The 12,572-nt window shown below is 43.4% G+C and overlaps 1 protein-coding gene across 2 annotated transcripts in view; it reads left to right on the forward strand.

The window, feature by feature from the left end:
- Positions 1 to 7,004, forward strand: part of FBXO15 (F-box protein 15) — a 47,477-nt gene extending 40,473 nt beyond the window's left edge. For both annotated transcript variants that reach the window (XM_023741567.1, XM_023741566.1), the window contains exons 8-9: positions 566 to 690; positions 6,641 to 7,004. In XM_023741567.1, the coding sequence (XP_023597335.1) occupies positions 566 to 690; positions 6,641 to 6,910 (395 nt within the window). In that variant the 3' untranslated portion in view covers positions 6,911 to 7,004. The remainder of the gene's footprint in view (positions 1 to 565; positions 691 to 6,640) is intronic.
- Positions 7,005 to 12,572: the final 5,568 nt, after the last annotated feature.

Consider the following 12,572-nt stretch of genomic DNA (forward strand, 5'->3'; position numbering starts at 1 on the left):
CTCCTTTAAAACAGGCAAGCCCTACCTTTCTAGCCTGAACTCCACTACTGCCCTCCCCCTACTCCCACCCCCAGCCAGCCAGCCATCCAATCATCCCTCCGTCCTGTGTGCTGGAGTTCTTCTCTGATCTCTTCCTCTATTTTCACCTGCTCTCAAATCCCTCATTTCTCTGAATATTTCTCTCATGGCTCCCCCACATTTAATATCTTTCTTTGCTGTTTCTGGCTTCTGTTTCCTAAGCTTCACGATTCTGGTTTGTCTGTTGGCTCAGTCAAGTCAGAAGAGCTTTGCCTTTCTTGCACTCTCCAACGTCATCGTGATAGGGTGGGTGTCCAGACTCCCCACGCCCCCCTTCCCCGGCTCACCCTGAGATCACCTTCCCGAAGCACATACGGCTTCTCTGGCTCTGGAGCTCAGCTGTGCCATGTGACCTGGCTGAGCCATGCTGATGCTTGCCTCCATCAGTGAGGCTAACCGTCTTTATTTGAGCAGTCAACCTGAAGAACCTTGATTTGTTGTCCTGCATTGGCACGTAGTAATTTAAAACAATCTTAAATCTTTTCAGGATACATTGAAAATGGATACATGAAGCTCGTTGTGATAAATTTTAACAACAACACCCAGCACGTACCTCTTATTGGAAAAGTTGGCCTCTCTTGGAGAACTAATATTTTTGAGGGCCGTATAGAGGTAATTCATTGTTTTCTTTTCTTAAAATAATGTGGTTTATGTATAATAAAAAAAATATATGTTGATATATATGCCTGATGCTTCTTTTAAAGTTCTGGATTTATTATCCTGGTTTCTCAAGATTTGCCCACATTCCCTTAGACACTGACAATCAGTTCGTTCATTCCTCAAACATTACCGAGTGCCTTTTGTTTTGAATCGAGCGTGGTGGGGGGCGGAGCCATTGATGCAGGTGTGGCAGGTAGTGTGCATCCAGGCTTGTAAACAGTGCTGACTGCATCCTCGACTCCGTGACGCCTGTCTGTCCGTCTGTTTTGTGGCAAGAGAGTGGAGCTATAGGTTGGACGAGGCAAGCAGCACTCACTCAAAAACATCGTAGTCACCCAAATGCCAGGTTAAGATTTCTTGCAGGTAAAATCTCTTGTTCCAGGACACACACAATTGTTCCAGTTAAATCAGTTAATGCCTTTATCAATAATTAGCTGCATGGATGGGAGAGTTGATTTAGTAGTTGGGACTGGCAAGGAAGGAGGGAGGAGAAGAAACGTCCTAACACGCTTTGGTTTTCTTTTGTGATCCCTGTGCCCAGGGCCACCCCTGGTTCTTCTTCCTTCCCACCTTTATTTTGTGGGATGAATAGAATTTCTGTACTCACGGGAAGTGTGGGATCTCTCTCCTGTGGGTGCAGAAGGCCTCCTGTAACATGGCTTTGTTTTGCCAACTTGTGGACACCAAGTTCATGTATGAATGAAGACTGAGACCAAGGGCACTGTTAGCAGTGAGCATTAAAATCACTTAACTGTCATTAAGCTTTATCTCTTGAGCCCCTTGCTATTTGATATAATCCATTGCCGTCGAGTCGATTCCAACTCATACCAACCCTGTAGGACAGAGTAGAACTGCCCCATAGAGTTTCCAAGGAGCACCTGGTGGATTTGAACTGCTGACCTTTTGGTCAGCAGCCGTAGCACTTAACCACTATGCCACCAGGGATATGACAGAATGTTTTATTAGTCCTGTTATTTGTGGGAAAATGTTTAGACTTTGGTAAAATTTGTGTTTACCATACACAGAAGGACATCAGTACCTGTCTTTAAGAGCCTAGACCTGACTTCTTTTTCTTTGGTGGATTTAGATGGGGCTCATAATAAAAATGCATGCTGCAATACCAAGGAAACGAAACCAAACTCATTGCCATTGAGTCGATTCTGACTCAGTGACCCTGTAGGACAGAGGAGAACTGCCCCATAGGGTTTCCAAGGAGCAGCTGGTGGATTCCAACTGCCGACCTTTTAGTTAGCAGCGGGGCTCTTAACCACTGGGCCACCAGGTCTTCATATACTAAAAGAAAATGTGGAAATCAAAATAGACTTTGAAGACCAAGAAAAGGAGAGTTTAAGTAGGCCAGACTTAAATGATAAGGGTAATTAAAAAAAAAAAATTAAATGGTTCTGTGTTTCCTGGTAGTTTAGAGCAAGATGAGAATAGCCGTTTAGCTCTTGTTGAGGAAAAAAAGGAAGTGTAGTAATTCTACAAAAAAAAAAAAAAAGCCATTAAAAAAAAACCTCCAGTGGGACTTTATGTAGGGCAGACTGACTCACACAATGGACGTATCCCAAATAGCATTTTAGTAGCAACTGCAGATTTCTGATAGCTGCCCACATAGAGGCTGAGGGGTGACCTCTCACTGAGCTCCAAGCAGGTGAGTCTGCAGGCTGAGCCCATGTGGTCCCAGTGTGCAGGCTTCTAGCAAAACAGCTTGATCTGAAAATGCAGTTTTGAGTCTGCAGAGTAGGGAATGGATTACATGTCCGTTGGACAGTTTCCCTATAGATGCCTTTTCTTATAAACCCCCTATAGGACTTCCCTGTAAATCCCACCCCAGCTGGGCTTTATGAGAAGATGAGAATAGCTCCAGAGCCTGTTCTCTCTCCTTCGGGCCTGAAATGCGGGTGTGGTCTAATTGCATTTTGTCACATTATTTTTACGGTGAAGTTGTCAGATATATTTTAAGAAATTGAGGTAACAGAGTTAATTTGTTTTTTTTTTTTAAAGCAAGGGAATAAGATAGAAAAAAATTCATTAATACTTATAACTATTAAAAAAAAATTAAAAAAAAACAACAACACCTGTTTCTCCCGGAAATTGTAGAAAGAGCGTCCCCCTAGGAGCCTCCTAGGACTGTAGTTTAAAGTGGCCATTAGAGCAAGGATTATTATGAAAGTGGCCACACAAATCTGTGATTCTGGTCACAAAAACCAGAATAACAATATTAATGATAATGATAATGACAAAGAGAGGAAATTGGCTTGTTGCACTGGGTTATTTGAAGTGACACAGTGGTTAAAGCAATCCACTGCTAACTGAAAGGTCAGCCGTTCGAAACCCCTAGCAGCTCCGCGGGAGAAAGATGTTGCAGTCTGCTTCTGTAGAAATTTATAGCCTTGGAAACCCTATGGGATTGCTATGATCAGAATCAACTTGATGGCAATGGGTTTGGTTTGCTTTAGAGGTCATGAAAGGGGTCTCTGATGTTCTCTTGATGTATTGTGTCCACAAGAGTTTTCTTCTTCACTGGAGTGCCCAAGCATACAGTGACCTCTAACATCACTGGCAGGGAGCCCTGGTGGCACAACCGAAAGGTTGGTGGTTTGAACCCACCAGCCGCCCCGTGGGAGAAAGACCTGGCGATCTGCTCCCATAAAGATTTCAGCCTAGGAAACCCTATAGGGTAGTTCTACTCCATCACATGGGGTCCCTATGAGTTGGAATTGGCTTGATGGCACCTAACAGCAGCAACATTACCAACACTGAGCTGATTCAAATGAAGGTTTCTTTCGCTTGCGTTCCTGGAGTCTAACATCTCATGATTTTATATGGTAGATTATTCAACTTTTAAAATTAAAAAAAAAAAAAAAAAACCACGTTTTAAGCAGATCAGTTTTTTCTTTTTCTTTTTTAAAGCCAGGTTATGATACTAAATACATTTTGGAGATGCTCATGGTGCTTGGAGTGTTCGTGATGGGCTGCACAGGACAGTGGCTCTGTAAGTGGCCACCGTGCCATTTGACAAAGCAGTTCTGAACAGCCAGGTTATTCTGCCAGGGAGCTCTTTGGCAATCTACAAAATAATTCAAAATGAAATGCCCTCTAACCAGTCTTTGCTTGATTGCTGTTGGAATTGCTGATGGATGGGCTTTCTTTTGGTGGGGTTTGCCTTGCAATTGTTCTTTTTACTTTCTTCTTTCATGCCTTGATGTTACTTCAATGTTGATTTTAAATCAACATAGAGCTTGACAGCAGTTCTAATTTAAACTAGGTGGTGAGACTCGTTTCGTTCAGTAGTGCCTACTTTCGGGTGTCTCCTGGGCTGGCCTGTTGTGCCTGCTGTACCTGGTCAGAACAGATGCCCTGACCAGTGCTGGAGCCAGTGGGTGATTGAAGCTGACGGTGCTTTCAGAGCTCAGAATCCTCCCAGGACTGTGAGATTCCGCACGTGTGCCAGGCTGCCCTCCCCGGGACCCCACTGAGAATCTGGCAGGACTCAGTGAGAGGCAGGTAGAGAGAACCGGCTCACTGAGAGGCAGGTAGAGGGAACCGGCTCACTGAGAGGCAGGTAGAGGGAACCGGCTCACTGAGAGGCAGGTAGAGGGAACCGGCTCACTGAGAGGCAGGTAGAGGGAACTAGCTAACCACTACTGGGGAGTTGCATGCTGCTTACTGCTTCCAGCTGGGATGTGTGTATTCTAAATGTTGAAGCTGAGAAGAACTGTGGGATGGGAGTTACTACAACATGCTTAAAATTCCCGTGCTGGTGGGAAGATGGAAAGGATCTCTCTGAGAGGGAGAGGTGGCAGCTATGAGACAATGGGGATAATCTAACACATAACCAGTGCTAGGTTTCTGGGTTGTACTGAAGAGGTTGTGAATTGGAAAGTAGGCAAACATGTGGAGGAGAAGGTGGGGGCAGATGCGGCAGGTGTGCATGTTTGGTGTTGGAGAGATGAGGAGAGTACCTTTCTGATGGCTCTTTTCTCTGAGAAGAGGGAGGTCGTCCACACAGAGCCTTGGGAGCTTGGACAGGGTTTGAATATCTGCTCGGTGAGGAGGAGAGCGACAGGGCTGTTGGGCAAGTGCTCAGGAGGGTCATGAATTCACAGTGAGACCAATCAGTTATGGCACTTCGTCCAGCGTTGCTTGGTAGCCAAGTGCAGGCACAGAGAGAGAGATAACTGGGCTCTTCTAGGGCTGGGGTTTTGCTGGACCCAAGGTGTGATGAACAGGGCAAGGGAGTGATGTGCATTGGCAAGAGTGCCATTCATGTGAAGACAGTGAAGCCTAAAGTGAGTAAGAAGAGACTGGGGGAAGGAGAGCTGAGGGCCAGGGGGGCCAGGGTTTATGGTTGGTGCTTTCCAAACACTTTTTTTTGCATTTTTGACTGCAGTGTACATACATCGATGGCACCCAACAACAACAATAGCATTCATACATACACCCCAAAAAACTCGCTACCGTTGAGTCGATTCCGACTCATGGTGATCTTATAGGACAGAGTAGAACAGCCTCATAGGGTTTCCAAGGCTGTAAATCTTTTCGGAAGCAGATTAGGATGTCTTTCTCCAGCGGAGCAGCTGTGGATTGGAACCACAGACCTTTTGGTTAACAGCCAAGGGCTCCTTTCTTACATACACACATACACATATTGACATGCTGTTAAAACAAAGTTTCACAAGATAATATTATGCTTACAGTGCAGGCTGATTTTCTTCTATTTTGTTGCATTTTATTTCAATGTATATTTGTGTCCCACTAAATTTACCTCAGGAGTTCCTGTGTGGAGCAAATGGTTAAGTGCTCAACTACTAGCCGAAAGGTTGGTGGTTCAAACCCACACAGTGGCATCTTGGATGACAGGCCTGGCGATCTGCTTCTGAAAGGTCACAGTCTTGAAAACCCTGTGGAGCAGTTCCACTCTGCGCACGTGGCGTTGCCATGAGTCGGAATTGATGCGAAGGCAACTAGTAACAACAGATTTACCTCATGGTCCACGAATAGGTGGTGGCTTGCAGTGTGACAATACTGGGTGAGAGAACAGTTATAGTGGAAGTAGTTGAACGAGTTAGCTGGAAGGTGAAGACATTCTGGTAGAAAGCAGGATGTGTAAGCTGCTGATTTTGTGAGTGGCACATTAAAGGGAAATGGTAAGGCTAGAGGTGTGACTGTGGAGTGAACTGAGGTGAAGCAGATGAGTGGGTCATTGGGTGGACCAGATTAAGGAAGAGAGAGTCTAGGGTGTCGGATGGCTCCACCAGGGTCCCCACGGGTGTTGAAGTCACTCAGAGTGATGGTACAGCTCAGGGATGAGTGAGTCAATGAAAGAGCACGAGAGATACTCAGACAGACACAGAGACTATGAGCCTGGTGCCAGAGTCCTGGAAATGAGAGGGAGTGAGCAGGAGGCTGGCATATATCAGAGACAAGAAGCAGGCGTGTTTATGAGTGGAAGAGTGGCCATCTGGAGGTGGCAACGAGAGATGAGGGGATGGCTGCCCCACTCTGCAGTCTCCTGAGGCACCACCTTCTTGGAAGCGCTGACCCTAGTGCTTGTACAGTTTGTCTAATGTCTGTTCCTCTAGATTGTATGCTCCGGAGGACTGGGACAGTGTTTATCACATCATCTCCGGGTTCCTGGTGCTCCTCTGCCCCAACAGCCCAGTGGGCACCCTGTGTGCGTTTGGATGGATGTGAACATTAAGGGATGAGACACACTACATGTCAGTTACAGTCTAGAATGTGAAGCAGACCACACAGTGCCCCTCAGAGCAGCCCTGGACTTTGACGCCTCATGCAGTGCTTCCAGTCCATCTTATAGAGGCATCATTTCCTGTGAAAATCAGGTCTTGTGGTGATTCTGTCCTCATACTTGTAAACATCTGTTCTTGTTTCACAGAGCTGTTCTATAATGGACGTGACTCTTTTGGATGACTCTGGAAAGCCCTTCTGGTGTTTCAGTTCTCCAGTTTGCATGAGACTGTCTACCAGCCCCTGTGACACTTGTGATTTCTTGGGGCAGAGATACTGCATTGACTACGTGGACTCTGAAGGCAGAGTGCACGTGGACTTGGTGTGGATTGAAGAGACCGAGGAATACTTCGTTGTCAACCTGGCCCTTTACCTCAGTGTAGTGAAAATAAACCACTGGTTTGGAACAGAGTACTAAATATTAGCAGTAGATGGCAAATGATTGTGATTATTTTCTGTTCATTTTTGACTAGCTGGTTTTGTTTTGGTGTTGGAAGTTAAAATAAAGCATACCTGCAGTAGTTGTTTGGTGCCTTCTTATTTCACATTAGAAATCATGATTTATGAGTCATTATTAAGTTAGGTTTTACAGGATTAAGTTAAATTTTAAAAACATAAAATTAGCACATCCCAATGAAAAATCATATAAAATAATAAGGAAAAAGATATTTACTTCTCTTCCCTTAATATTTTAAAAACTTAAGCATGTGATCACTGTGTGTGTGTGCATGTGTGAGTGCATGCATGCGTGTGCGTGTGCCTGTGATGTATAGATTTTTTTTTTTTTTGGTGAGAATCCCAAATGAGAATGTACGTTAAATATGAACTAAATGGTATCCAGTAAAATTAGCAAGTGCTATAATCGCAGTGCTGTAATCACTGCCCCAGCATTCAGCATTAGTATTTAATAAAACAAAGTAAAATAGACTAATAACCTAGTTCATAAGGAAAGATGTAGCTGAAATCATCAGAAGTAATTGTTATTACTGTATTTAAAAGAATGGTATGGTATGCGTGTGATTCAGACACCTGATTTGCATTTGTGTGGTGGGGTTTGGGTGAGGCTTCTCTGTACAAATTTCTAAGAATTGAGATGCTTGGGGCTCAAATAGGAGTGACATGTATCTGAGCAAATGTTATTTAAAGGCATTTGCTTCTAAATTTATGTCTTAGATTGTATTGATTATTTTTTGGCCATTTCTTATTTTTATCTCCCACTCAGAATTATTCTCAGAAGTGATTTTTGGTTATCATGCTGTTTCTCTTACTGAGGCATGCATGATTAAAATTTCCTTCTTCTATAATTTGCATTCTGCTTCTATTGAATTATCTGCGTCAACTTCCTCTTTTGAGGAATGTGTGTGTAGAATAAAGAGCTTAAAGACGGCAATAAAGTAAAAATAGTTGTCTCTTTTTATATCTGTATACTGAACACCATGGATTCCCCTATACCTTCAATTCCAATACCACAGACTACTTTCTAGTTTTCTCCCTTTCTGTATCTGTGACCCCCTTTCCCCACCTCACCCCGTGATCCTGAATACACTTACTGGGTTGATCACTGCATGGACAAGCCTCCCCTTGCGCTCCGCTGCCACCTGTCTTGTGCAGGTGCCTCCTGGCCTCACTTCTACTCTGATACTTGTGACTGATGCTCTGTCACACACAAACCCTTCTCATCCCACCAGGCTCCAGCACCCCTGTGTGCGTACCCTCTGCACACAACGTGGGCTCCGAAACATTTCATAAGGCCACTCCTCTGCATGGATGCTTACCCCCTCCTCAGGCTCTACCTCCCTGTGCCAGGCCACCCAATGGATGGACCCCTTCCTCTACACACTTGGGCTCCAACATCCTACCCTGGACAACTGTGGCTCCCCTTACCCCACCAGCTGCCTTACTCTGCCCCTCTTAGTGGCTTTAGGAATCAATAGTTGGGGAAGGGGTAACATTTCTCAAGGGTTGAAAATACACATATTATTAGCTCTTTGTGTCATAAATGTTCACAGATTATGCCTGTTATGAACAATAGCCCTTTTTGGGGGACTGGCCATTTTAGTGTTTTTATGTACTGAAATTAAGTTGTCAGACACATGAAATAAAAGCATTTACTAATCATATTCCTTTGTCAGAGAGGAAGCCTTTTGTTTGCAAAACAAGAGGAGTTATGCTGGAATATTTTAAATACAGTGAGGACTGTGAAGCAGGGCTCATTGAGTGGTATCAATTCAAGGAAAAGAACAGGTGCAGACTCTTAATTATGCAGTTGGCAAAGGAAACGTGAATTACACACAAAAAAAGACATATGTACCATAGAATAAAAGGGAAATATTTTTATTTCAAGTAAGCTCCTGATACAAAATCCTACCTGATTTAAAATCAGGTCAAAGAGCTGACCAATCTTTGGAAAGATGACTTTTATGTGTAACTTGGTAGTTGTCTTTTATTCCATTACCATATGCTTGTAAGTCTAAGGGCAGGCCCCCTCAAGAACAGTGGAAGTTGTGGTGAAAGGCAACTGGGAGGAGCCCTTCTAGGGACAGAACAAATAAACACTGACCTCAGCAACTAGTCCTTCCAAGGAGCCAGAATTTGTTTGGATTAGTTTGCAGAGCAATTTAGGCACAGGCATTGTTGAACACAATAGAGAAATCAGCTGGAAATTAGTGGAGTTTAACAGCTAGGGGTGGTTAGGGCAGACAGGAAGACAGCCTACCAGTATCACTGTCATCCCAGGAGCAGCATCAGAGGTTTAACAAATGTGTGTGTTTGGGGGTTGGGGAGAGGGTGGTTGGAGGTAGACATCACTAAAATAATCTAGGTAGTCACTAAACAAGCAAATAGCAATAACAAGTTATGGGGGGAGAAAGGGCCAGTACCCAGAGTTGCTACAGTATATTTTCTAAAGTGTCTAGTTTCCAACAAAAAATTATAAGGCAATAAAAGAAACAGAAAATGGGAGTATGACTCATACGAGGAGAAAAAAAGCAGACAACAGAAACTGCCTGTGGGAGCGAACAGATGTCGGGTTCTTTAGCAAAAGACTTCAAAATAGCCGTTATAAAAATGTTCACAGAAGTAAAGGAAACCATGACAACAATATCACATCAAATAGAGAATATGCATAAAGAGAGAAAAATTATAAAAAAAGAACCAAGAACAAAGAAATCTACAGAGAGAAAGTAGATTAGTGGTGTTAAGGGCAGACAGGGTATGGTGTGAGGCAGGATGATAGGTAAAGGATATTGTGTTTCTTTTTGGGGTGATGAAAGTGTTCTAAAATTCACTGTGGTGTTGCTTGCACATATCTATAACCTTACTTAAAACCATTGAATTGTACACTTTAAATGTATGAATTATTTGTCATATGGATTAAATCTCAATAAAGCTATTAAAAATGGATTTGAAAGTGTTGGTCTTAAGCACTAGTATACATTTTGTATATGGAATGATGTTAGTTGCTGCCAAATCAGCTCTGACTCATCGCAACCTCATGTGTAACAGAACTTGTGGAATAATAGGGAGAGTCTTTTGTGGCCTCCTGTGGCTTTAAGGCATAGCACCTAGATTTTCTGTGAGCTGCTGTGAACATGAAACAGATCACGGCTGGACAAGTCCCATGATGCAGAAGCCACAGGGCTGAAGGCGATACACATTGGGCTCTGCCAGTAGGAATAATCAGGGGAAAGATGGATGAGATTTCTTTTAAAGATTCTTCTGTGGAAATGGGGAGGTGCTGCGGAGAAGCCCTGTAATAGCCACTCAGGAATGGCCAAATATTACATCTGACATGCCCACTGCTGCCTGGGAGCTCCAGCTGCTGGAGGGTCAGAGAAGGAAAGGCTGGTCTGGGGCCAAGTGCTATCCTGTTGACATGGAACAAGTCAACAAAGTACAAGAAATGAGAGTGTGTAGACAGGGACTTGAGGTCACACATCAACCATTTCAGCTACACAGAAAATGGTAGGTGTTGGTCTGGTCATCAGGCCTGAAAATGGTGGCAAGTGTGGGTGCATGCTGAGAAATAACATAAGAAGTTGGCAATTTCCCTGCAGAATGTCAGCGCTTTGGTGTATTGTTGAACAGTGAGTGGTAGGTAATCAGCCTCTATTTTAGTGGCTCTAGTGGGACGTGGGAAAAGCTGGAAGAGACAAATCCTCACCTAGCCTGAGCTCTTAACTCTCTGTCCTTGTATTTTTGATGGAACAGAATTCTCCCACTGGCTAGGGGAAATTCCTTATCTCAGAGCCACTGTTAAGTAAAATGATGGTGTTTCATAGTAACTCTCTGTGGAGGCTGTGTTTGCTTCTATTACTGAGGTCTCCTGGATTGGCTCTATAAGGTCAACCATTTTTAAAGCTTAGTCAGTCAGTCACTGACATTTGTTCCTGTGCAGAACAAAATAGATGTCTTATACAATGTATTTACTACTAATAATTTTAACTGCACTGATGTTTTGATGGCATGTGTTATTAGGAAAATTTGGACTGGTGGATATAATAAACCCACCCAGAGACTGACTAGGAAGAAGGACCTGGCGATCTACTTCTAAAAAAAGAATTAGCCAGTGAAAACATTATGAATAGCAGTGGAACATTGTCTGATATAGTGCCAGAAGATGAGCCTCTCAGGTTGTTAGGCACTCAAAATACAACTGAGGAAGAGCTGCCTCCTCAAAGTAGAGTGGACCCTAATGACATGGATAGAGTAAAGCTTTTGGGACCTTCATTTGCTAATATGACATGACTTAAAATGAGAAGAAACAACTGCAAACATCCATTAATAATCAGAACATGTAATGTATGAAGTATGAATCAAGGAAAATTGGAAGTTGTCAAAAATGAAATGGAACGCTTGAAGATTGATATCCTAGGCATTAGTGAGCTGATATGGACTGGCACTGGCCATTTTGAATCAGACAATCATATGGTTTACTATGCTGGGAATGACAAATTGAAGAGGAAAGGCATCACATTCACTGTCAAAAAGAACATTTCCTGATCTATCCTGAAGTACAGTACTGTCAGTGATAGGATAATATCCATATGCCTACAAGGAAGACCAGTTAATAGGACTATTATTCAAATTTACACACCAACCACTAATGCCAAAGATGAAGAAGTTGAAGATTTTTACCAACTTCTGCAGTCTGAAATCATCAAACATGCAAACAAGATGTGTTGATAATTACTGATGATTGGAATGCAAAAGTTGGAAATAAGAAGGATCAGTAGTTGGGAAATATGGCCTTGGTGATAGAAATGATGCCAAAGATCGCATGATAGAATTTTGCAAGATGAATGACCTATTCATTGGAAATACCTTTTTTCAACAACATAAATGGCGACTATACACATGGACCTCACCAGATGGAATACACAAGAATCAAATCAACTATACCTGTGGAAAGAGACTATAGAGAAGCTCAATATCATGAGTCAGAGCAAGGCCAGGGGCTGACTGTGGAACAGACCATCAATTGCTTGTATACAAGTTCAGGTTGAAGCTGAAGAAAGCTAAAACAAGTCCACAAGAGCCAAAGTATGACCTTGAGTATATCCCACCTGAATTTAGAGACCTTCTCAAGAATAGAATTAACAAAGTGAACACTAATGACCGAAGATCAGACGAGTTGTGGGATGACATGAATGACATCATATGTGACAAAAGCAAGAGGTCATTAGAAATACAGGAAAGAGGCAACATGAGGAGGTGGTGCCAAGATGGTGGAGTAGTCAGACACTTCCTGTGGTCCCTCTTACAACAAAGACCCCCCCAAAAATAGGTGAATCGATTATATATGTCAGTCTAGGAGCCCTGAACATCAAAGACAAAGTTGAGGACTTGGATTGAGTGGCAGGGGGAGGGAGAAACAGTTCAGAAGCAGTGAGGATTTGCCAGACTTGACCTGGCCAGTGCCCTGCAGGCAGGATCGGCTGGTGCACATGGGCTGAGGCAAGCAGTAGCGCTCAGGATGCATTTTCCACACCGGGAAAAACCGAGCAGTGGAGAGTCTGCACAAGCCTCCGGAACTGGGGAGAAGTGGAGCTCAATCTTTGAAAGTTAAGTACAAACATCTA

This window comes from Trichechus manatus, unplaced genomic scaffold (assembly GCF_000243295.1).
Source record: "Trichechus manatus latirostris isolate Lorelei unplaced genomic scaffold, TriManLat1.0 scaffold00183, whole genome shotgun sequence".
Taxonomy (NCBI): domain Eukaryota; kingdom Metazoa; phylum Chordata; class Mammalia; order Sirenia; family Trichechidae; genus Trichechus; species Trichechus manatus.